Here is a 23578-nt window from a genome sequence, read left to right as displayed (position 1 = left end):
TGATCAAAGAGCAGTCCAGATGTGCAGAAGGTTTTAACCAAGACTGCTCTTTATTTTTTCTTTTTTCCCCCTCAACTAATAGAAGAAAGCAATAGGGAAGTGACTGTTTATTACACAATACACAGTGACGGTGCAGTACCATAAAAGTGCAAAGAAATGCACGATTTCCCTGTCGCCACACTATTTTTGTTATTTTCCTTGGTAAAAAGTGTATTTGATTGTTGTTACTTTTGTTATTTACACATTAAGAATACAGTTTCACTGGCGTGTTAAACGCGCAATGCATTGTGGGTTAATTATTCATACTGAAGTGCGCGATCATAAATCGGTCAACAATACTCTTCTCTGTGATGTGTAAAATTTACAAGACTTTTTGGATTTACAGGGTTTTAAAGCTGTAATAGATGTCTTTAATTGTATTGTATTTATTATTTTGTCTGCGATTACGTGTAACCCAACTCTCGTCTGGTGAGCTGGCATAGGCTGCAGCTCAACCACGACCCTAATGATGACAAGAGCTACAGCAAATGGATGGATGGCTATCATTTTGTTTATTTGAGAACCCTTAATTAATTGGAGAATTTACTGCTAGCAGGTTTTCACGTTTAATTTTAAATGTGTTCCTGTTTCACACAAAACTTTGACCTAAAATGAAGACACTTACTGAACTGTGATTTTCCCTACAACCTTTTGTATCATAACTTCAACAGTACAAAACCTTGGAGATACATGCTTTTTACAAGACAGCAAGAGTACCTCTATTTCATCCGACTATTATTATGGAAATATGATCATTTAAAAGAAATATTGCTCTGCATACTTAATTTGCAACAATTGCACATTTTCTGTTGATAAATTACATGGATCTTGTGATGTATTGTATCATGCGTAGGTTTACTTCTGCCTATCGCATTATTACTGAATTGGTATATTTCAAAAAATGTAATATCGTATTGCGAATTAGGCTACAATTCCCACTGCTAATGCCAGCAACAACGGTGTTTTACAATTTTCTGACCTTTAAACTGTGCATGGTAAAGACAGAAAACAACTCGAGAAAAAGCCCACACGAATAAGCATATGAAGTCAATGGACAGAACCACAAATAAAGCGACAGACAACAAAGAGACTATATTGCTGCAATGAAACACTTTCACTATTAGCACAGATGGCCTCCTTTTTATGTATATTTGAGTCAATATTGATGCAAATATCATCCATGTATTTTTTTTTTAAGTCTGTCCAACATGAAAATTCTTGTATGCAATAGGGGGGAGAATATATTGTCAATTGTAGGGGATGTTTTTATAAATGTGTTAAACAAGAGGCGCGAAGGGTTTGTATTGTATAGGAACTGAGACATTACCGTAATATCCTCACCACCTGAGACTGTTTGAGCTCTGGTTCTTCTGGAATGGGAACGCTGCTGGTGGCAGACAACAGTACTGTCAGGAGGGGGCATTAATAAGGGGGATGTGGGGGCATTTAAGAAGGGGCAGTATACTGAAGAGACACTGATAGGACAAAAGGGTGGTGACAGAAAGTGCTTGTGTTTGGGAAGGAAGCTGTGACTTTTTGGGTGAGGGAAAAACAAATCAATTGAGGGAATCTAGTATATTGATTGTGAGGTGGCAGGAAGGTACTGCAGTTGTGATTGGTTGACTGGATTATGCAAGGAAAAGGCACAGCGTTAAAGAACATTATAGGTACTAAATATTACAATTTATGTCAAGTGAAAGTGGAATTTAAAATAAATATAAAAAGGACTATTATGGAGAAATGCTGCACCCGAAAATTGTGCCAGAACAAATAAATCACGTAGCTTGCTCTAACACGAACGCGCACAAAACTGTGGAGTGATCACATCAGAAGATGCTACAAGAACACTCACGACTTTGCCACATAAGGCAAGATCACCTTTTATCTGGCACAAGGAACTCCACACTTTGATTAATCTCAGAGAAAGTTGAAGTGCCTTTGTTGATGCTCCTATTGGTTAGCAACAGAGTTTAAATGGGCTCACCAGTTGACTCTATAATGTCTCCATTTCAACAAGAGAGTCTATGAACTAAAATAATTACACTCACTACATGTTTTTTCCTAATAGGAAAAGGGAGGCATATATTTGACGTAGACGTTTGTGTTAAATGGATGATGCACTGCAACTACATTACTTGAGGAAAAATAGTATTTTATGAACTATGTCAAAATCTTAAGGGATGGCAAAAATATTTAACTGGTAGTGGAGCAACTAAATATGTACACAGGGTAGTGTGAATTTGATGAGCGCTCCAATACATTCAATTAATGTATACGTAGATCTAAAATGCATCCAGATAATTATAAATAAACATAACGATTGGAATATGTAAAGCTGAAGCAACAACATCACTTCCAACATTAGATATAAAAAAGTAGCCATACAAATAAAACCAAAACTATATTTGGTGATGAAGTGCTGCCTTCACATGTGAAAATACATCTCCCCGCCTCCATTCCCCAGACTGACCGAGGCATTTATGAAAAAGTTGTCACAACTCCCTAGTCCCATCCCCAGCTGTCGTGGTAACGAAAGCTGCAAAACCAAAACCTGTGTGCTCTAATTCTTTATCCTTTCTGTATTTTGACTGAAGAATGTCAGATAACTTTTATTAAGACAACTCGGAATGGTTTTAAATCGTGAAAAATCTCTCATTATGTCCTTTCATAGTTAATCTTTTTTGTGACATTAAAACAAACTCTTATCACAGCCAAGACTACCCCTATCCCAAGGTACAGTATTTAACTGAGGTGTATGCTATATTTATGTGACTAATTTATTTTATGCAGGGTAATTTTACAGAAGTGCTAGAGACATGTGCGTGGTTGTACATTTTTTGAGTTAAGAATTGTTGTAAAAATGTCCATAGTAGACGTGTGCAGTATATGTGCCTACTAAACCTCAACAAGGCTGCAGTGATGGTAACGCGTTGGCTACTGAGTGAGGATAGCAAATGCATGCCTGCTAACACCACCCACTAATGGCTTGTCATTGTTGCTGACATCAGCACTTGTAGTGTTCCTTTGTTCAAAAGCTCTGTGACTCAGCAGTGTGACAGCCTCGAGAATCATGTGACAGTCGGGCATGGAGGCTGTTACTCATGACATCTTAAATCATGTAAGGGCTTCTAACTGGAATGGTCATAGTGCTGAAGATTCAGCATTTCCTTTTAAGTCAGATATAAGGAGAGGTAATCCTAGTGAAGCAAGAAGAAAGGAAAGAATGGTACAATCACAAGAAAAAGTGAAGCGTTAGCAACACCACCTGTTCGGAGTGGTAGGGGGAAAAAGTGTGATTAATGTGTTGTACACCCGCAGTCCAGACAATGGAGACGTGAAGGAGAAGCCTAAAAAAGCCTTCGGGGAACAACCAGGAGGAGAGTGCTCAACGAAACAGAAAAGGGAGAAAGTAGTACAAGAGAGGCGACGGGATAGACAGAAATGTGAGTTACCGCAAGAGGAGGAGGCTGCGCCTGATCGCTAACGCCATCCGTCATACTGGAAGAGCGCAGTCGGTTTGACAACTGGGTCTGGTTGAGGGGGAGAAGACATTTTAAACATTTTCACAAGTAGTTACAGTAAGTGGTTTACTCCAGTTTGTTTGGATATTAATACGAAAGCGAATCCCTGCTTATTCCTGCTGATACGTTCTAGACCCACCGGCAATATGTGAAAATCCACAATTTTGAGAGACCAGATTAAAAAAATCTTTTTAAAATGTTTTATACTTTGCACATGCTTTAATCACTTTTTAAACATTTTGTAAACATTTGAACAAAAGAAAATTGCAAATACAAAATACTGTACTGTTAGATACGTGCATGTGCCTTTAATAGGTGGGGCCTAGTGCGATGGGGTGTGAGGTCGGCAAGTCTGTGAGTGTCTGGGGGTGAGTGCTGTCTGACAGCAGCTCCTCTGCGGATGGGCTCATTTTGTTTTCTGTGTACTGTTTTCCCAGCATTCAATAAACGGCTGAAAAATGCATAGGTGACCGTGGCTGTCCTTTTCCACATGGGAGGGCTTTACAGTGAGTAGATACACTATAAAAAAACCAAAAAAAAAAACATTATTGCTTAAAAAGACGCGATATAACGGGAGTGCGAATGATGAATATAGCGAGGGAACACTAAGCTGATGTTAACATCTCCTGTGATGTCATTAATGGCGGTGGTTCATTTTTGGAAAAAGCCTAAAAAAAAAAAAAAAAAAAGGAAAACACCTACCCGAAATGTTTTGACCCAGTGGTGTTTGACTTTAAAGGTACTCCCTTAAGGAACTGTAGCATAAGATGGTTTGATTTCTCACCAGAACCGAGCTAGGCCCGGGCACTTCGCCGTTGGTGTTGGGGGTGAAAGACAGCCTCATGCTCAAATCGTCTGAGAACTCCTGGGAGACAGGTGTCGGCGGAGGCTGTGGGGTCAGCACGGAGGATGTGCCAGGATGGGACTGGGCCAGGTTATCATTAGGTTCTTCCTCTGTTATCAGCTCCCAGGACTAGACAAGACAGGCAGACAGACATGGGAGATTGAACCATGACTGATTAATATAACACACACTTCTCCTGGAATGACTGCCAAGATTATAAAATGGTCTAAGGTTTAAAACTGAGAAGTTTTCCGCAAAGTTAATATTTTATCATAAAAATTTTAGGTCAAATTTAAAATTGAATTAAATTAGGGGACATCAAATTCCAAAAAGTCACAGAAAAAGCAAAACACATGCCCATAGTTGGCTGAATGGAGGTGTAGTGAGGTTCAAACTACGAAGTTTCATACAAGTTAGTATTTTAGAAAATCATCACATTTCAAACTGAAACCAAGACCAGGCTAAATTGTCTTGTGAGGTTTACTGAGAGTTAAAAAAAACTGAAGTTTTGTGTTACTTTAGTATTTTCATGGTAGGTTTTTGGTCAGATTTTGAATTATTTGGGGGTATTTGACCCCCCCCCCCCCCCAAAAAAAAGGCAAAATAAAAAAAAAAAATTTTCCCCGAATTGCCCCGTTCCCTCACATAAATCACAAAATGACGACAAAAGTGCGGTTGAGTGAAATAAGCTAGGGTCCTGACATGCAAGACTGACACAATCTTTGTCAGAAAAAGCCAAAGAAAAAGCAAAACACATGCCTGAACCAAGTTCTAGTGAGGTTCACAGACATCTCCAGTAATGTCACGCATGAAAGCAGTTAAAATGAAGATTTTGTGCAGCTACTGGTTTTGATTATCACTGCTGTTTTTGATGCTAATGCATTCTCTTTTTGGGTGTTTATGCTTGAATGATCATTTCTCACATTGTCAGTAACTTCCCGTGGCTCCATGTGCTCGTTCTCCAGGTCCTCGCTGATGTGGCGTCTTGAACGGAAAACACGATGTGCCTCTTGGTGGATCTGACGCTGGCGATTGTCGCTCTCCGTTTCCGAAATCACATCCCTTAACAGAGTAAAACGAGATTGCAAGCAAATAAAAACAAATTCAAATCTTGTGAAGGTTATGCAATATATACGCGAAGAGGTCGAGGAAGAGTACATGTTGGAGGGCCGTTTCCACTGCGTGGAACGGTTGTTGTGGTTGACGTAGTAGGTGCGCCCCAGGTTGTCCACCTTCTCTTCCCAGCCTGCAGGCAACGGCGGCAGCAGCTGCTGGGGGCGTTGCGAGCCCGAATCCACGGACTCATCCCACCCCTTAAATGAAGGAAATAATCGTCCCATTTTTGGACAGAAGACAAAATGGGACTTGGTCGCATTTATTAACTTCAGGAAGATCAACTTGTGGTACTTCAAAATTATTTTCAATGGATGGCTACATCTGGAATATCCAATGCTCCTCAAGCTTCTGGCTCGTAAAATGTTGAGAGTTCAGTGAAATTAAGAGTCCGTCCGCATTAAACCACTCCATGATGTTGGATACTCTCTTTTATGACAGGTGGTCTAATAAATTTGTTAAGCACTATATATGAAACACACTGTGATTCCTCCCACGTGTCATGTTAGCAAATGAAATGATTTATTTTGAACAGCTTTGTAAGTGGAGTGAGTAGGTGGCAGGCAAGCTCTGAGGAAGGCTAAAGTTTGTTGATGTTTAGTTACTTGTTTAGATTGTTAATCTTTCTTTTAGAAGTGTGGTTTAGAATGCAGAAAATCTAAAATGTTTATTATACCGTATGTATTAATTTATTTTCAATTTTCAAGCACTTTGCTAGTCCTTTTAAAGCACTTCACAGTTGAGAAAACACTTTAAATTATTTTTCAGTGTGGACTATAAAGAAAACATTCTTGAATACTATAAAGTTGAATCTTTTTAACGTTGTATTTGACAACAAAGTATTCAGCACTGAATTACAGTATATTGCATGTTATCCATTAAGAACCTCTGCTTGAAGATGTTTTCCTCAAACTAATGAGCCACAGTAACTGGTTCTTCCAGATTCTTGTGTGTAATCTGGCAACAAAGTTTGTTGGAAAATCTTCAGTGATAACATAAAAAGAATGATCCTTGCTTGTCTTCATCTTTTCAAAAATAAAACACCTCTCACACATTTCTTTTAGTCTAAAGCTGAATGTTGACCTCACTTCTCCATGTAGAAAGGAATCAGAACACTGGAATCTTCTAGCTTTACTAGAGGTCAAAATGAGCAGAGTCAGCGCCATAATAAAAGACAATCTCAAGTTTAGGACAATTTTAAAGGACAAGTGGATATGGCCAAAATCACCCTAAAATGGCTGCAATTAAGCTGACATGGTTGATTTCATGCGTTTCTTCATGTTTTATCACAACTCGTTAACTTCGCCACCATGCTCCACCCACACGCAATGATGTAAACACAGATTCTTCATAATTTAGCGTCGCCCATCTGTCTAGTATATATGGTTCATATTTGGTAGCAATGGGACCAAATCTCTACAGGTTTTATTTGTGTTTACAGCAAGTAATCAAGCTTTGCTGCCATGCTCCACCCACTTGCACTGATAGAAATTAAAATCCTTTACAATTTTGTGTTGCCCATCTGTCTTCTACATGTGGTTCAAATTTGGCAGTGATTGGAGAAAATCTTAAGAACACCAGAAACTCACCTAAAATGGCTGCTTATAACGAAAATGGATTACTTCCTTTTTGGGCATGGGTTCTTGAGACTTTTTTGTTGGTCTACTTAAGAAAGTCATGTGTACCAAATTTCATCTGTGCTGAGGTTGAATTTTCAAATATTTCCAGAATGTTGACTACTTCATTCATGTTTCACGTGGAGGGGAATCTTCCAGCTTGACTAGAGGTCACAATGATGCAATTTACCAGGATGATAGAGGTAATGCAGACTCAAGGGAAAAAAAACCCCAAAAAAACCTGCATGCCTGAGCTTACCTCTGCCTCCTCCCTCATTTCTCCAGCTTCCTCCTCATGTCCTCCTTGTTTGGGCAGGTAGGCCATCTTCAGACGCAGGTAACCCTTTACCCTGGATTTATGACTTGGGAATACAATGAGCAGGAATGAGCGACGATAACAAATCATGACCTACAAACTGGAATAAGGCAAACATCTTCTTTGTACTCATAAAATAAATATCACGTCCAGGTGATACTAACCTCCTGGGCCGCAACAGGAAGTCCTTAAATGTGTAGGGACGCTCCATAGCGGGGTCCTCCGTCTGCAAAATAATTGAGGAGGCACTTTATTTTGACAGGCATCTTAATCAAAAGTCACAGCTCTGGATTGAGTGTCTCCGAGCATCACACTAGAACTGGGTTGTGCAATGCTTCTCCGGTTTCACACTGGAAAAATGCAAATGCTAATTTGTAATTCTCAGCAGTCTGCCAAACTGTTTTCAGTCTACAGCAAAAATTGCCAACTTTTCAGGTGTAAGAAAGAGAAAGAGATAATGCACGAATGAACACCTGTGGCTTGTGTATAAGTATGTAGGCATGCACGTATCATCAATTGACTAATAACAGCTAATAGTTTTTTCAAATAATAGGAGGCACATACAGGGGATTGAAACATGATCCTATCCCAAGAGTAATCCAGATACAGAATTTATTTTTGATCCAATAGAACAAAAGCGATATGTGCATGATTGTGCATGGGTGTTGATAGTTTCATTAGGTCCACGGACATATTTAAGTCACCCACGGTTATCACCAGCTCATACGTTTAAGCATGTTGTCTTTTGCCACACCGGCCAAGTGACAATGCTCCAGCCACGCATGGATCGATTGGCGGCAAATAAAGTTGGCTGTGTTCATGCCCCGGAGGCGCAGACAGCCCCTTTAAAAAATAAATAAATTAATTAATTAAAAAGCCAGCTGCGCTTGTCTACAAAATTACAAACACCTGGTCTAACCCGCCTCCTCGCAGAGTTACGCCAAGTGCAGTCCTGTACTTGCGCTAGTCATGAAAATAGGGCCCTAAATATTCTCTGATCTCTTTAACTCATTCACTGCCAGGCCTTCCCAGTTAACATGGATATTCGACTTCTAAAGCCATCAATGGCAGTGAATGTGTTAAGGGTGTGTGTACACATCAACCACCCTGTGTCTTTGGTTTTAGAACCAGTTATTTCACCAAAGTCTGCATTTTCCCACTGAGACTATGTAAATTTGCCCAAGGTGGCTTTTTCCATGCGGTCCCAATCAGGGACAGTCGCCTTCTTGTTTACATTCAAGACATCTCCCTGTCTTGCCAAACAGCTACTAGGCTATTAGAGGAACAACAAGAAGCTACTTGTGTGTGCACTCTCTCACACCAGAGACACTCTTGGCTTAACAAATGCAGCATTGAAGATAAGGAGCGCCAGAGTTTCTGACAAAGGTCCAAGTGCCCCAATCCGATTTACTGCCAGAGTCCAATTTTTTTGACTGTCTATTTACATGTATTTTTCATGTGAGCCTAAAACAACCCTCATGTGCACAAGCCCAGGTGTCAATACCGGGCCGCAAAAACATTTATGTAAATAATGTCTGGGAAAGTTGGGGAGGGCAGCACAGTGGATTTGATGTAGGAGAAGAAGATCAGAGCATCAGGAGTTATTGCATCTATACTATGTAAAGCGGAATGATCTCTTTAGTGAGTGACCATCACACACAAGAGTGTTTTACCATGAGTCATAACAACAAAAAAAAGCCTTGTTACTCCGACAATGGCCACTATCAGCAATCGTTTTCTCGTTTAATGGTCTGCGCACCTTTAAAGTGGAAGTTTGCAAATTTAAAACTGCTAACAAGATGTTTTGTTTTGTCTCGAGAGCTGCCCAATTCCTTCTTTTTGTGCTTCTGTTTGCTAGTCGTATGCCCAGTTGTTAGCAAAGGAGGGATAAGCTTCTCCCCCCTCCGGAGGTGCCTGTTCTGCAATAATTTCAGCAGAGCTCCTGAAGTCCAAGGTAAAACATCAGTCACGCCTTCTGTCTATGAATGGTTGTTTTTTTCTCAGGTGTGGTGGCTTCTTAAAATTCTACTTAAAAATACAATATGGAGCCAAAGACGGCTGATTTTTTTCACAGACCATATTTATCCTGTCGCTACTCCTGTCATGGCATAATGACAGTTTTAACAAATACGACAAAAAGTGGTTTTTTTTGGGTGGGGGGGGGGGAATTGCCAACTCCCTTTAATCTAGCTTTGTTACACCAAATTTAAACACACATGCTTTTGATGCAGTTTTAGATTGTAAAACATTTTTTTTTTTAGTGTACACTTCATTATCTGTCTTGTTTCTTTCTACAAATGCATGTATCCTTCAATGATCACCATTTCCTTGAAATAAGGCTCATAATGACGGCGTACAAGCAATCTGTCTGTTTATGCTCCATTCACATTGGCAGATATCCGGTATTATCAGGGGTGCACATAATTTTGGTCTGGTTCTCAAATGAGCACCAGAGATTGTTACTTGGTGCTCATTTTTTCCATGGCTCACCGACCTCATTTGATGAACTGATATGTCTGTCTGTAGACAAGTCATATTTGTTACTGATTTTCTGTACAAATAAAAACATAACTTTTTTTTTTGTTTTGTTTAATGACCTTAACATTTTTGTCTTTTTAGGTCTCTTTAAATATGCTTTACGTTTGTGAACGACAACACTATTACCACTACCATTTACCACTGCACTACCCCCCAAAACAATGAAAACACAGTGGTATGCAAATGAGCACTGATACAATCAAATCTGGTGCACTTTCCGGTGTGCATGCGCACCACTTATGTGCACCCCTGGATATATTATTTGATTAATCACTTGTGGGAGGACCCCTCTTCCCCGGGGTGCTCCGCCGTGGTGGTCGCCACTCTCTCACACGGGCTGTGTGGGGTCCCCGGCTGACCTGGGCCCTATGGTAGGGTGTCGGCGCCTCCTGTCTTGGATGGGTCCGCCTTCTGTGCCCTGTTCTGGTTGCTGGGGGATGGTCGGTGGTGGTGATGGTTGGGGCCCTCTTACTTCACACGCACTGCACATTTTTATCACCCACACTGTACATATTTCGCACATTGGGCACATTCACATCTCATTCAGTGTCACCTGGGGGGCTGGCACGAGGCATGATGAGGTGGATGATGGGCCAGGTACTGGCACATCTGTGCTGCTCTCCCGTCTGGTCGCCCCACTTCTCTGCCCTGCTGGTCGTCCAGTTTAAATGCATCATACACCCGTCAATGGGGGGAGGGCAGTGTCGGGGTGGGGAGACACTCGGCCAGGTGTTCTGGCACTCCAGCCTGCTCTCTGGCCCGCCATGCCTTTCCCCAATGGATTTTTAATGCACCACATACATTCACACATTCTTTGGGTAGCTGGTTGGCCTGTGTTGGCGTGACGGTTGCGAGTCATCATTTCCCCGTGACTGTCTCGCCTCACCACTCTCCCCAATTTTAATGCATGACACCCCACCACAGACGATCACGGTACAGGGATAATGGTTGCCAGTCGGGGCCCTGGTAACCATGGTAATAGGGCGGGTATTGGGTATTCAGATTTCTCTTGGCTTGACTGCTGGGGCCTGGGCCTGGGCCCGAGCCCCCCCACAACCTACAAAAGCAAACACTCACCGGCAAATGACTGAGAGGAACGTCCACTTGTCCCAAGAAATCATCTCTGGTCTAGAAAAGAACAAAAAGAGGGTAAGAAGAAGTAGCAGTTTTCTGGGGACTGACAATAATTTCAACAGGGGAAGAGAAGGGAAACCCACAGTGAGTGTTGAGGTATTGCAGTATTGCCAAGGAGATAAAAAGAACCAGCAACAATTTGTCAAAGACAAAGATAAATGTATTAATTTCAATTCATATCCACAAATAATCACTGGTTTTATTTTATATCTGCTACATTTGAGAAACAGCATGTTTGTTTGGAAAATGTCTTTACCAGGATCTTATCATGTGACAGCACTTTTATATCTGCCAAGGAGCAGAGTTTGTACGTGTCCAAGACAGAAGGCTAAGTCTAGGTAGGCTTTTAGTATCAGAAACCCAATAAACTTAGAGAAGAACATCCAAATGCAACAAGGAAGCCACATTAGCCAGAGAGAGAGGAAGAAGAGGGTTGTTGATGTGACAACATCAGGAATAAAACCAGGGAAGAAGAAGGCTTGTGATGCAAATAAAAGGAAACCTGTAGATTTGTCCATCCCTTTCCTGTAATTAACGCAGACTGAGAAAAGGGGAAGGAAAAAAAAGAGAGGAAATGAAGGCAAATGATTGCACTGCACAACAGCCACCCCCTCTTCAAGAGGGACAAATATTACCTGCCCGATGTGGAAAAGCCCATTCTTGGTAGAGGCCTGTATGTGGGACATAACTGATTTAGATGGCAGACTTCATAGACGTGTGTGAACTTGTGAAGAGATCGATTTTGGAACCTCTAACCACCACACAGTAATCCTTGTAATACTGTTCAAACGTCAGGAGTAAAAAGGGTGGTGCCTGGTTTGTTTGACGGGCTCATTTAAGCTCCATGTATGTATGAAAATAAATGCATGCTTTTTAAACTATGTGAACTCAATCAAAATTGTGCCCAAATAAAAAGAAGAAGAATTATTAAGAAGTCAAAATTGGAAGCCGAGTATCAAGTGTGTGTGGTGTGTCACAATACTCTACAGTTTCTGGTGGCACTGCAACCTGTGGTCGAAGTAGGGTTGGGCATCGTTTGAATTTGAGCGATACCGGTGTCCATCATTTTGATTCCGGTTCCAAACAATTGTTGATTCCGATTCTTTTAGGTAGCTTGGTCAAAAAAGTTTGCATGGTTTAAATAAAGGGTGTCCAAATTATGAAGCTCCATTTTCTTAGAAGCCTGCAGCATGAACTAAAATGAACATTTGACTCAGGTTTCTTTATAACCAGTATCAATAGCAAACCTATGAACTAAAAGGCAATGTGTGTGGAACTAACCCAATTGACTTAATATTCATTCATTGTTTCAGCTAAAAGTTAAATATAGCATTGTTAAAATAGTTATTTCCGACTGTTTTATCACATCAAATGGTTTATATGTGCAAGTGTTAACTTGACTTCCTGTTTTAAGCATGTAGCCTTTTATTTTGTTTATTATGAAGGTTACGCACCGGAACTCAGCATTTTGGCAATTAACTTCACACGACACCGGTAAAAACGAAAGTGAAATAAAAAGGCATGAAAAAGAGTAATGAATAGAACCAAACGCTCTGTAAAACTGATTCCTTTACCTATCCGCCAATGAGACACAAGGTTAGTGATTATGATACTGTGAGACAACATTTTTGTGAATTTTGTCCCAATTCATTGTGATGTAAAGTTGCTAGTTTGACCTTTGGTGAAGTTTCAGCTCAATGTTAAGCTTGTAATGCGACTTTCTACTTTCTTTCCAGTATGGTAATTTATAGTTTATTTCTGTCTGTCATCAGCTCTTACGTTGGTTTGAAGACTAAAATAAACGCTTAAAAAACATCAGTGCAAGAGTGCAACCCACCGTTTAACGTGTTAGGTGCCTCAATGTTGGCATAGACGTATTTGATTGTTTCACTCACCCGATTGACATCACTGAAGTTCTGTGCGGTGTAGGCTGAGGCTCTGAGCGGGAAAGAACGCGTCAGACCACTACAAATCGTGAAAGCCTCCTTTGCGCAATATAATCTTAATCCAAGTGTTGCACTGAGGTGACTGGTCGTTTATTTTAACATAGTTAAGACACACTTTTGTTCACCGCTGTTGTTGGTAGATACAGAAACAACACATTTTATAACTAAATCAAAGAAATGCTTGAAAACAAACTTTTTAGAAACTTTCTAATCCAGTGAGAATAATAACTGACAATATGCCTTCATTCTGACAGATAATCACGTTTGACCATGGGGGCCCGAGTGCTTCCTCAAATTGTTGAGAAGGAAGAGAGGGCACGCATGATCAGCCTTATCATCCTAAGTGTGGCATAACACTCATAAAAGACCTGAATGCAATACTTGAGTCACACAACAACACTTGCCAGTTATTATAGAGCAGTTATGCCAACAGAAACGAGTGAATCTCACACACAAATACACACCTACACGAAAGGTACACACATGCATGCACGCGCCGTTGATCAATTCTTCAGCTGTGGAAAAAAAGACATTACACAGTATCTGCTTTCATTTCCTAAACCAAGCGGAAAATCTACTGTGTGACTGCTAAACTCCCAAAACGGTGAATCATAAACTCCATCTTAACTAAGAGTAGTGCGTCACGTGTCTATTCTGTCATCGGATTTCACGTAACACTTTTTTTAAAAAGCAACCGATGAATGAAACTAATTGACTAATGCCTTCAGCACTAATGGGTCACCAGATTTAACCTCGACCTGGCCATCTTCTAGCTAGCTAGAAAAGTAACACATTAAACTGGCAGTTTAATTACGGCAATAAACAGCCCGCACAACAGCACCCTGGGGAGACGCGGCTGTTTTGTGTGTCCTTTAATGCAAGGGAGCATTTTAAGCTGCGGGTATGTGTATGTGGTGGACTATAATTGCAGAGTCATCAAAAGGGTCACAGTTGAGCCATGCAGCTGCCTCCCTGGGCCAGGTTACACTCGGGGTTGGGAGGGTGTCGCCAATGACCAACAGCATGAGGGATGAGGGCCCAAAGAGGCAGCCGGCATATGGATTGTTAGCGAGTAGAACAAACATCCCGACAGAATTTGTGCACCCCCTCACCTGTTTTTTCAGTTTAAAAAAACGCGTCTGGAAAGTGGTCATATTGAACCTTTGTATTTTGTGAAAAAAAATGTAAATGTTTGATTATTATACCAGATCACTATTACACAAATCTAGATAAACACCAACATAAAGTACTCCAATTTCAATGTCTCTCAGATTAACCCAGAACACACCATGAAGCATTTCCGTTCCAATTCCAGATGAACAGACGTCAGGACACTGCTTGAAGAAATTGTTGATTGCACTACCTGAAAATATTTGTCCTTTACAGTTTTCATTCTTAACTGAAAAAGTCTGGGGATACACATATTACCTGAAACTCTTGATACCTCAGGTTCCCCCCAAAAATTTATTTTAGTTGTCAAAGACATTTTATCCATCTTCTCTCTAACTTGGTGGGAACATTTTAGGGAAGGCTCATTTCTGTTACACCATGAATGTTCCCTCTACCTTTCCATAGCTTGACAGATGTCATTCATTCATTCATCTTCCGTACCGCTTATTCTCACGCGGGTCGCGGGCGTGCTGGAGCCTATCCCAGCATCTTCAGGCGGAGGCGGGGTACACCCTGAACTGGTCGCCAGCCAATCACAGGGCACATAGAAACAAACAACCATTGTGACAGAGATAATCATTTGACAACAAAGCAACTGGGAAATTAACTGTTACTGGATGCAAAATTGGAAAGGTGAACGACTGGTTAGCACATCTGCCTCACAATTCTGAGGACCCGGGTTCAAATCCATCCACGCCTGTGTGGAGTTCGCATGTTGTCCCATGCCTGTCTGGGTTTTCTCTGGGTATGCCGATTTCCTCCCACATCCCCGCCAAAAAATGCCTGGTAGGTTAACTGAAGACTAAACTGCCCGTAGGTGTGAATGTGACTGTGAGTGGTTGTTTGTTTGTGTGTGCCCTGCGATAGGCTGACGACCAGTTCGGGGTGTGCCCCGCCTCTTTCCCGGAATAGGATCCAGCGCACCTTTGACCCTTCGTGAGGATTGGCGGTACGGAAAATGGATGGATCCAAAATAACAGAAACACCCTATCCACAGATTCATCTAGTAACCCCAAACCCCTCAGAGGCCTTTGTGAATGGCCACTGGAGAGAGAGTGGTCCCAGCAGGGCACGGTGAAGTTGGCACAAACAAACATGCACGGTTTTGGGGTCTTTAAAATGGCTCACTGGGGGATTTGGGGAAGACCTGCCATTGCTGTCTATTTGAGGACTGTTGAATGAGGAATGAAATGCCCTGGAGTGGTGGCACATTGGCAGTATTTAATATTCCTGAGAATACAGATTGATTATGGTTTAAAATTTGACAGAAAATGTACTTCCAAAGCTATAACTATTCATGTACAAAAGTAAATACACTGATGGCTTTTTAACAACTCAATTGTCCTATCCAACATCCTGTCACTGTGAAAGCAGATGCTAAAATCCAGGAACATACTAGTGGAGAGCCTGAGAAGATAGCCTGCCTGCTCTCCCAATCAGCAAACACACTTGAGGCGGTCTAAAGATAGAAACAACCATAACACGGGTCTCAGTCGGGTAAGCTTAAATGTCTGTGAAATCAAACAACAACTGTGTAGAGATGTATTAACCATTCACTCATTATTTGCTGCCATCTGTGGCTGAATTGGCCAATGTGTGTGAAATTTCCAACTCATTAAGGAGCTTGCGGTTGCCAAGTGTAAGAAATCTATGCTCGCTCCTCAGAATGTCATCGCCCTCCATCTGCATCACACAGATCTCTCCTCATCTTAGATGGAGGGGATAAAATTAAGCGAAACACCAGATGCTTGCCATTTTACACAGAAAATAATAAATGCATCACCCGAGGTTAGCACAACACATGACAAAATGTATTGAATTCTCAGTGACTCCAAAACCTGGCTAAATGAATCATCTACTCCTTTTCAGAATACATGCAAGTCATCGTAAATGTGTAAAGCAAATTCTCCACTTGCAACAACAATTTCATGAAAACAACTAAAAACATATTGGAAAAATATAATCCAATGTTTTGCTTTGCCAATAAAGTTTACCTTGGGATTATTTGTTGCTGAATCATCGCCAAGTATCACATCCTGATCTCCAGCTCCACCGGGGGTGAAGTAAATCTTGAGATGGGGCTGCCTTGGAGGGGTATCGCCACTGATTTTAAAAGTACAACCATTAGCTCTTGTGTCCATTCTTAGACACTCTTCTATCGGTTGGCTGTCTGTACCAGCTGTCTGGCTATCGAGAACGTTGTCTGGTGCATTCTCTAACAAACGTGGAGATGAACCTCTTTCCAGTCTAATTCTGGGGTAACGGACAACACGGCCACTGCTTGACCTAATAAATTCAGCGTTGGTGTGCTCCTCCTGGGGTGAACCCGACTGCTGCTTGCACTGGTTCAGATCTTGATTCTGGTTTTGCTGGAGCTGAAACACAAGTCGCTGAGTTCCACTATTAGAAGCAGGGGACTGCTGCTGGACAGTCCAACCAGAATGACCATAAGGTAAAATTCTAAGATGCCGTATGTCGGCACCATCGGTTGAGTTCCTCCGAATACGAATGCCACCGACACCGATACCTGGCTGGCCTCTGCTGTAGACATTATGACCATTTGAACCGATGCTAAAAACCCTTCGATTTGGAAAGTTAGGCTCGGTCACAAACATTTGCGAGTTAGGAGAATCTGCGCCGCAGTATGGAGGAGGTGGTTGTCGCGGAACATCTGCTTGACCAGACGCTTCGGCATACGTAGGCGCAGGTCCGGGAGGAGTATAGCAGGGTGGCGGGACATCATCAGCATGGCCACTGGAATCCTCATTACTTGCTCCATCAGAACGCTGAAGAGAGATGTGCACGGAGGAGCTTTTTGTGGGTCGCGGCTCAGCATAGGCTGCAAGCTGTGGTATGAACATGGAGGAACTGCGTTTAAGCAGCGGTTCCATGCGCGAACCAAAAGACATTGGAGGAAATGGCTGGTCTGCAGCCTCCCGAGAAGGGCTTAATGTCATAGGTGCCTGAGTGTGAAGCGCCGTGGCGACATCACTGTCTCCCTGCTGCTCTTCTGTGTCTCCTTCCAGTATCTCCGGGGCGGTGTTGCTGCGGTTGGAGCCAAAATACAAACGAAGACGTGCCATTTTTACTTCCCGTCCGACAGCCTCAGTTCCCTCTAAAGACTGTGAGATTGTCCCGTCTTACAAGACTCGTGCACGGTGTACTTTTGGCTGGCCAGATGACTGATCCCTGTTTTTCTTCCTCCCCCTCTAGCCCCGCGCCCGCTACGTCCCACCCACCTCGAGTCCCTTCCACAACTTTCCTTCCACAAGTAAACACTACAGGGGGAAAAAAAAACAAAAAACGGCACACCACAAAAGCAAGGGCCGCAAACCACACCACATATGAAGGAATGATGGGGGGAAAAAAACAAAAACTAAAGAAGGGTCTGTGTTCACCAGGTTTTTAGAGCTACGAAGCAATAGCGACAGACAGCAGAAATAGCCTGAGCCTAGTGACAGCAAGCATTCCTGACATGATTGGATAAGGGCAGCCAGCGCTTCTGGTTTCCAGGGTGACAGCGGGGTTGCCTGTCGGTCACGTGACTACAAATGATCCCCCCCATCAACATGTACCATTACGATGCAATGCTACCCCCAAGTGCCAGGTGGGTAGAGACTTACCCGAAAAGTGACACCTTAACCTGCTCAAACGATGATCATTCTTTTTCTGGACGGCCCACTATCACCATTAAAATGATAAATACATCAACAACAAAAGTATTACAGCCTTTGATTTGTTCTGGCATGGAGATGAGGAGAGGTATGGCTCAAAATAGACAAAGAAAAGCAGCAGGACTAGCAACATATCTGACAGAAGAGAAACGATGCAGCAAAATAGATCTTCTAGACTTCTCTTTTTGCATCTAAAGGCTTCTCGAGTTAGAGCAAATCTTTGATATTATTTTAGTCGACAAAGCTGAAATCAGGTGTGGATGCCCAAGCACTTGTGACTGATAATCATCAACATGATACAACACTATCTGGAAAGGAAATTGTGGATTTAAGCTCTCGAGCGAAGCTCTTCGGATAAAAATTAGAGGGGTGAGGTTTTCTGTCACTAAGGTGGCGAATCGACAATGCTCTTTGTGAATTAGCATTTCAGAGTTTCAATGGATAAAAATTAGCATGACTGTTTTGGCCAGTGCTTCAGCCCACAGCGCATCACCTACCATGTCACAAAATGGAAAGCAGACAACCAAGGCACTGACACTGGGCTGGGAAAGTAGCAAAAAACTTCTGACTTGTGGGCAAAAGATCATTAGGAAATGGGGAAATACTGACGGGGACAGAGAAACAGAAGACGAGTCTGTCAAGTATAGCAAGACACTGTACGCCGTGTTTGTCAATCCAGAAAACACAGAACATTGTGTATAAAAGATATGTCAACTGTGTGGTCCGATGGCACAAAGTCAAGCTTGCCAATGACATTACCAGTCAGATTCAAACAAAATATAACACTGAACCTATTTAACCTATTATTTTTATAATACTTTAAGCAAAAGTTTGCTGCCTTAGACTTTTTTTAGACAAACGTATTACACCAACCTTTTTGTGGGACTGTACAAGATTTTGGAGTGTGTCTGGGGGACTCTTTGCCCCCCCCCCCCCCCCCATAAGAAACAGCCACCTGAAAATAGACCTGAAAGGTGTTTGATGATGTGGCTTGGTGACTGGAAGATTTTGGGTTCAAGACCATAAAAAACACTTAACCAGTTGTCTGCCACGGACACAAAACAACAGACCCTTACAGACTAATGAATGTGTAGGCTCAACAAGATGCTGGATAGCTTCAGGCTTACTGCCAAGGTGCCCTTTAACAAGTTAACAAACCGCACCTAGTTGTGCGTGGCTTTCGCTAATTGGTTCCCACAAAGTTGGAAGCATAGAATCGTCTTGACAAGCTGAAAAATTAATGACAAACAGAAGGTTCTAGCCAAAGCTGACTGACTCTATTGAGACAAAGCATAAATCCTTCAAAATAAAGTGCAGTAGTGTTCAGGGAAACGTCCCTGCATGCACCGAGAGATGGAAAAGCCCCTCCTCAGACATATAAGGAGAGAAACAGGCTTGAGGCTGCCTAAGCTCCGCTTTTGTGTGTCATCCTCCTGCCACTGCAACACAATGTTCGGGTTGGGGAAAATCTGAGCTGCCCTTTACTTGGAAGGCCGCATGCCAGCTATACCAGTCAACGTTCGGGGCGGAGTTCTAATAGATGCATGGATTATATACGTATGATTTATACGACCTTGCAAAAAACACACTTCAAGATTTGGTGTTCATCAGCTCAGAAAAAGATTCTCTGCAAGGCTTTGTAAAAAGGGTTTACCCAGCCAGAGACATAAATTGTATCCTGGGAAGCATCCACTAATGTTTCTTCCAAACATCATCATAATGACCTTCCCAGTGCTTAAGTTACAGAGAAACCATCACAAAAGTCCTACACCTGCTTTGGAGAAAGTCTTTCCACAGAAAACCCATTCTGCCGATCTCTGTCTTGGGTCAGGATTACTTGGAAATCGAGGCTAATGGAAGAGGTGAGAAGTAGTGGATTACTCATCAAGACCCACTTGTCATTTTTAATTGGTGCAACACTTGACATTACATCTAGTTGTTATGGCGACAACAGACTCAGTTTCACAAGTCAAACAAACTTGCATTTTTATTGTGACGGGAGGAACATTTTCATTGTTACTGGGCAACAGTCTTCGACCAGCGCAATAAAAGTAGCAGTTGTTAACCCAAAAAATCCTGGGGTATTAAATATGGAAATGTTCATGAGCATTATTAAGAACCAATAACGCAAATGTGCAGATTGAGATGAGGATGATTAATTTCAAGTTGCTGAATGATGACCACTATGGTAAAAAAGAAAAATAAACAAATGGATTCCCAAGGGCTATGTGAGAATGTAGTGAAGGCATCCCGGCAACATCAGTTTTATTATCATCACATTACATTTGGAAGATATTAATCCATAAAGCAGTACTGGAAAAATCCTCATGTCTGGTACAGTGGAAACTAAGACCATTTATAAAAGCAAAATGGGAACTTTTTTTGATGTCCTAAGGATTTCAGCGGTTGAAACTAAACAGACTGATAATGGAAGCTGTCGATACGACAAGTAGCAGGTGATAGAGAAAACAGGGTTATGGATGGGTGACACTTACCAATCTGTTTTCATCGAACACCTCAAAGAGAAGCCTGTGATTCTGTGGACACACCTACATCAGCGACAAAAGCAATTAGTGTTATTGTCAACTGCAGATATGTACATGATTGCAACATCTAAGCTGATTTATCTTCCTTAGCCTTTCACACCGAAATCAGAAAATTAGGATATTGTCACGCTTACACACAGCTACATGGTATCCCACAAACAGATAATTTTATGTTGACAGCAACAGTATCTGGTGTGATGTATAAAATACTTGTTGAACAAAGACAAATGCTTTCAAGTGAGTGGTGGTGAACTTCACACTTTGGTTTCAGAATTTCTTTCTAAAGAATTGCCTCTGTGTCAGTGCCGTTTATACTTAACAGCAACACAGACACCATCTTTTTAAAGGAAGTGTACGTAAACAAAGACTATACATACAGGTGGGGTTCACACTGTGATACCACCTCCAAAGGTAGAAAATTCCCAGGTCGCACCCCCCCCTCCCCCCATTCAGTGTTATACAGAAGTGACGCGCAAAAAAGATGCAAACATGCCATCTTTTACAAGCTGTGTAAAAAAGGCTGTCATAACGGACAACCCTGGGGGGGGGAAAGGGAACCCAACACCTAACATTAAAAAGGAAAAAAAACTAAAGAAATTGATACTCACTCTGAAGTAGAATTCCTCATTCCATTTGGGATTGAGCGTCTGGAACATGAATCATACAAATGGTTAGGTGATGAAATATGATGCACATAGTTCACAGAGAAAACTATTCTACAGAAAACAATTCTACAGAACAGTGTGGGCAATAAGTTTCTAAACAGGAAAAAAAAAGTATATTTTTATTTATTTATTTATTTATTTTTTAAATCTGAAAGACAGAAGAAACATGTATGGAAACTTTACATGCCCCTGATAATAATATAAAAAAATAAGTCATTTCCTTCAAGCGGTAAGGTTCACTTTCCTAATCAGACATGGGGTTCGTTCAGAAATTCTATCTGATGCTCTCACTGCGCTCTAAGAGTGCAGTGTTCAGAGAGGCAGAGCGAGCTCCATTTTCTGTGAATCACGAACGGTCACGGTCTAAAGAAGCCACGTAAGGTCAGATATGGGAAGTTTAAATTATTCTGCTCAATAATTACACAGGCATGGAAACAGGAGCTCATAACCACCTATGTAAAATAATATTTAACACAGCAATTAATCGTTTGGTGATCTTCCACAAAGTTGATTCAGCAAACTTAACCAAATGTCCATCCCCCCTATCGATGGAAATGCACAAATATGCATTAACATACCAAACTGAACTGGATTGATCTTTACTGCTTGGTGCAAACGAAGCTTTATTTTTACATTCAGTATCTTATTGGTCTGAGTGGCACTTGCTATTAAAACACCTTTGGTCAACAACACAGCCAAACACAACAATTAAAGCTTAGTTAAAACTTGGTGACGTTTTATAACTATCAAATGTGCTTACGTTTACTAGATGAAACTGGTGATAAGAAATACACACAAATGTTTTGTTTACTTTTTGCCTTCTCGCCACAAGCCATACTTTTATCTCCGCAACAAAATATCCCATGAAAAGGTGTCCCACTTAAAACGACACACATAGCCCAGTAGCCCACAGAGGAATTTTTTTTTCTGCTCCATATAGCAGTGCATTGTAAGCTATTTATATCCTATAAGGCAACCATGGCTACTGACAGCATATGTCTGCCAGCATGAGGGCTGCCTGTCTGCCTGCCAGGACGGCGGCAGCGTAGCATTGGTTGGCGGGAAGCTAGCTAACTCTCAGGAAAACACAAAAAGTGACCCACAATAGGACTTAAAGCAAGTTTTTCCAAAGTTAGACTACTGCAATCAAATCTTGTATTCCGATACCACCGCATCCCGCTTTTTACGATCATTGGGCTTTATCTTCTCAACTCAAATGCGACCGGATACACTGTACTAATTACAGTAGGCTAACACCCATTATTTCTGTCATGTTGCAATCTTGGTTTGACCTGACTGATTAGAATACATGACCTGACTAGAGCAGTGGTTTCCAACCTTTATGGAGCCAAGGAACATATCTTACAATTGAAAAATCTCACGGCACACCAACAAAACAAAAATGTCACAAAAAGTGTAGACATTAATTACTGTATGTACTTCCTGCCATCTAATAGAAGTCCATTCATTTGTTCTGTCTGTCACTATGCCTCAATGGCATAAATAGAGGAACAAAGATACATGATTTATTTATTGTAATTTAATTATTTATTGTAATTTTTTATTTTTTGAGCAATTAAGTACACAAGTATATACAGTAAATGAACAGGTCATTTAAATAGACACATTGCTCCATCTTGTGATCGGATCGGTGATCAGTTATCATTTTTTTAAACTTGCTGATCGGCCCCAAAAAAACCTGATCGTGTAAAGCCTAGCATCAACCTTACAATGGGGGACGCAGTAGCAGCCTGAATCTAAGTATAATCAGCCTTTATTGATTCTGTTTTCAACTGTACTGAAGAAAGCAAGTCTAATAAATCAGATTAATCACATCTAAAACATCCAAATTAAAACTGAGCACTATTTCGCAAAAAAACAAAAAACATTCACCGCTGATAGATTGGATTGGATAGTTTATGCTTGGATAATAGTTTAGGTTTCTATTTTGTGCAATGTAGCTCTTGTATAAATCTCTTCTCTAGCGTGCTTTTTTTGTATTTCCTGTATCCACTATAGCTGCTGAAATGATGGAAATTTCCCCAATGCAGGACTAATAAAGGTTATCTTATATTATAAATATTTATTAAATTAATATACTTTTAAAGTTATAGGTCCCTGTTCACAAGTGACCTATCCTGGGACGTACTAATTCATTTGTGGTTCTAGGTGGCGTCCTATGTCGTTATGAAATGTTCTTCTCTTCAAATCGTGATTATTTTTTTCCATAATGGCCCAGCCCTAATTAAAAGTGCCTCTTACTATCCCGAATCAATTTCAGATGTTCGCGCAGGATTTTCCTGACTTTTTATTTTTTTCTTTCTTGAAGAAGCGTGAAGGTTTTGTACTAACGCTGACTTCTATTTCAAACTCTTTTTATAATTCTCTTCACCTTGTCTAAGCCTAGGTCCAGCTCAAGAAAAACAGCCCCACAAGCATGATGCTGCCGCCACCTG

General features: G+C 41.3%; 1 protein-coding gene and 1 long non-coding RNA gene across 6 annotated transcripts in view; one reads left to right on the top strand and one right to left on the bottom strand.

The window, feature by feature from the left end:
• nedd4l (NEDD4 like E3 ubiquitin protein ligase) overlaps positions 1-23578 on the bottom strand; it is a 63205-nt gene that overhangs the window by 26997 nt on the left and 12630 nt on the right. For 2 of the 5 annotated variants that reach the window (XM_061699095.1, XM_061699097.1), the window contains exons 4-14: positions 21066-21104; positions 20407-20460; positions 16232-17023; positions 11065-11115; positions 7614-7675; positions 7393-7495; positions 5563-5717; positions 5328-5466; positions 4345-4533; positions 3492-3569; positions 1367-1426 (exon numbers count right to left, since the gene is read on the bottom strand). In XM_061699095.1, coding sequence (XP_061555079.1) covers positions 1367-1426; positions 3492-3569; positions 4345-4533; positions 5328-5466; positions 5563-5717; positions 7393-7495; positions 7614-7675; positions 11065-11115; positions 16232-17023; positions 20407-20460; positions 21066-21104 — 1722 coding nt within the window. Of the gene's footprint in view, positions 1-1366; positions 1427-3491; positions 3570-4344; positions 4534-5327; positions 5467-5562; positions 5718-7392; positions 7496-7613; positions 7676-11064; positions 11116-11756; positions 11793-16231; positions 17436-20406; positions 20461-21065; positions 21105-23578 lie in introns of those variants that run through there. The other 3 variants (XM_061699096.1, XM_061699098.1, XM_061699099.1) reach the window with 2 other exon arrangements.
• Positions 12633-17984, top strand: LOC133414033 (uncharacterized). Its single transcript, XR_009769949.1, has 5 exons — positions 12633-12717; positions 15105-15311; positions 15612-15734; positions 17264-17361; positions 17451-17984. It is a non-coding gene; the product is annotated as an uncharacterized LOC133414033 (long non-coding RNA).

The sequence above is a fragment of the Phycodurus eques genome, chromosome 15 (assembly GCF_024500275.1).
Source record: "Phycodurus eques isolate BA_2022a chromosome 15, UOR_Pequ_1.1, whole genome shotgun sequence".
Taxonomy (NCBI): domain Eukaryota; kingdom Metazoa; phylum Chordata; class Actinopteri; order Syngnathiformes; family Syngnathidae; genus Phycodurus; species Phycodurus eques.
Note: the sequence above shows the minus strand (reverse complement) of the source record. Positions and strands in the feature narration are given on the sequence as shown.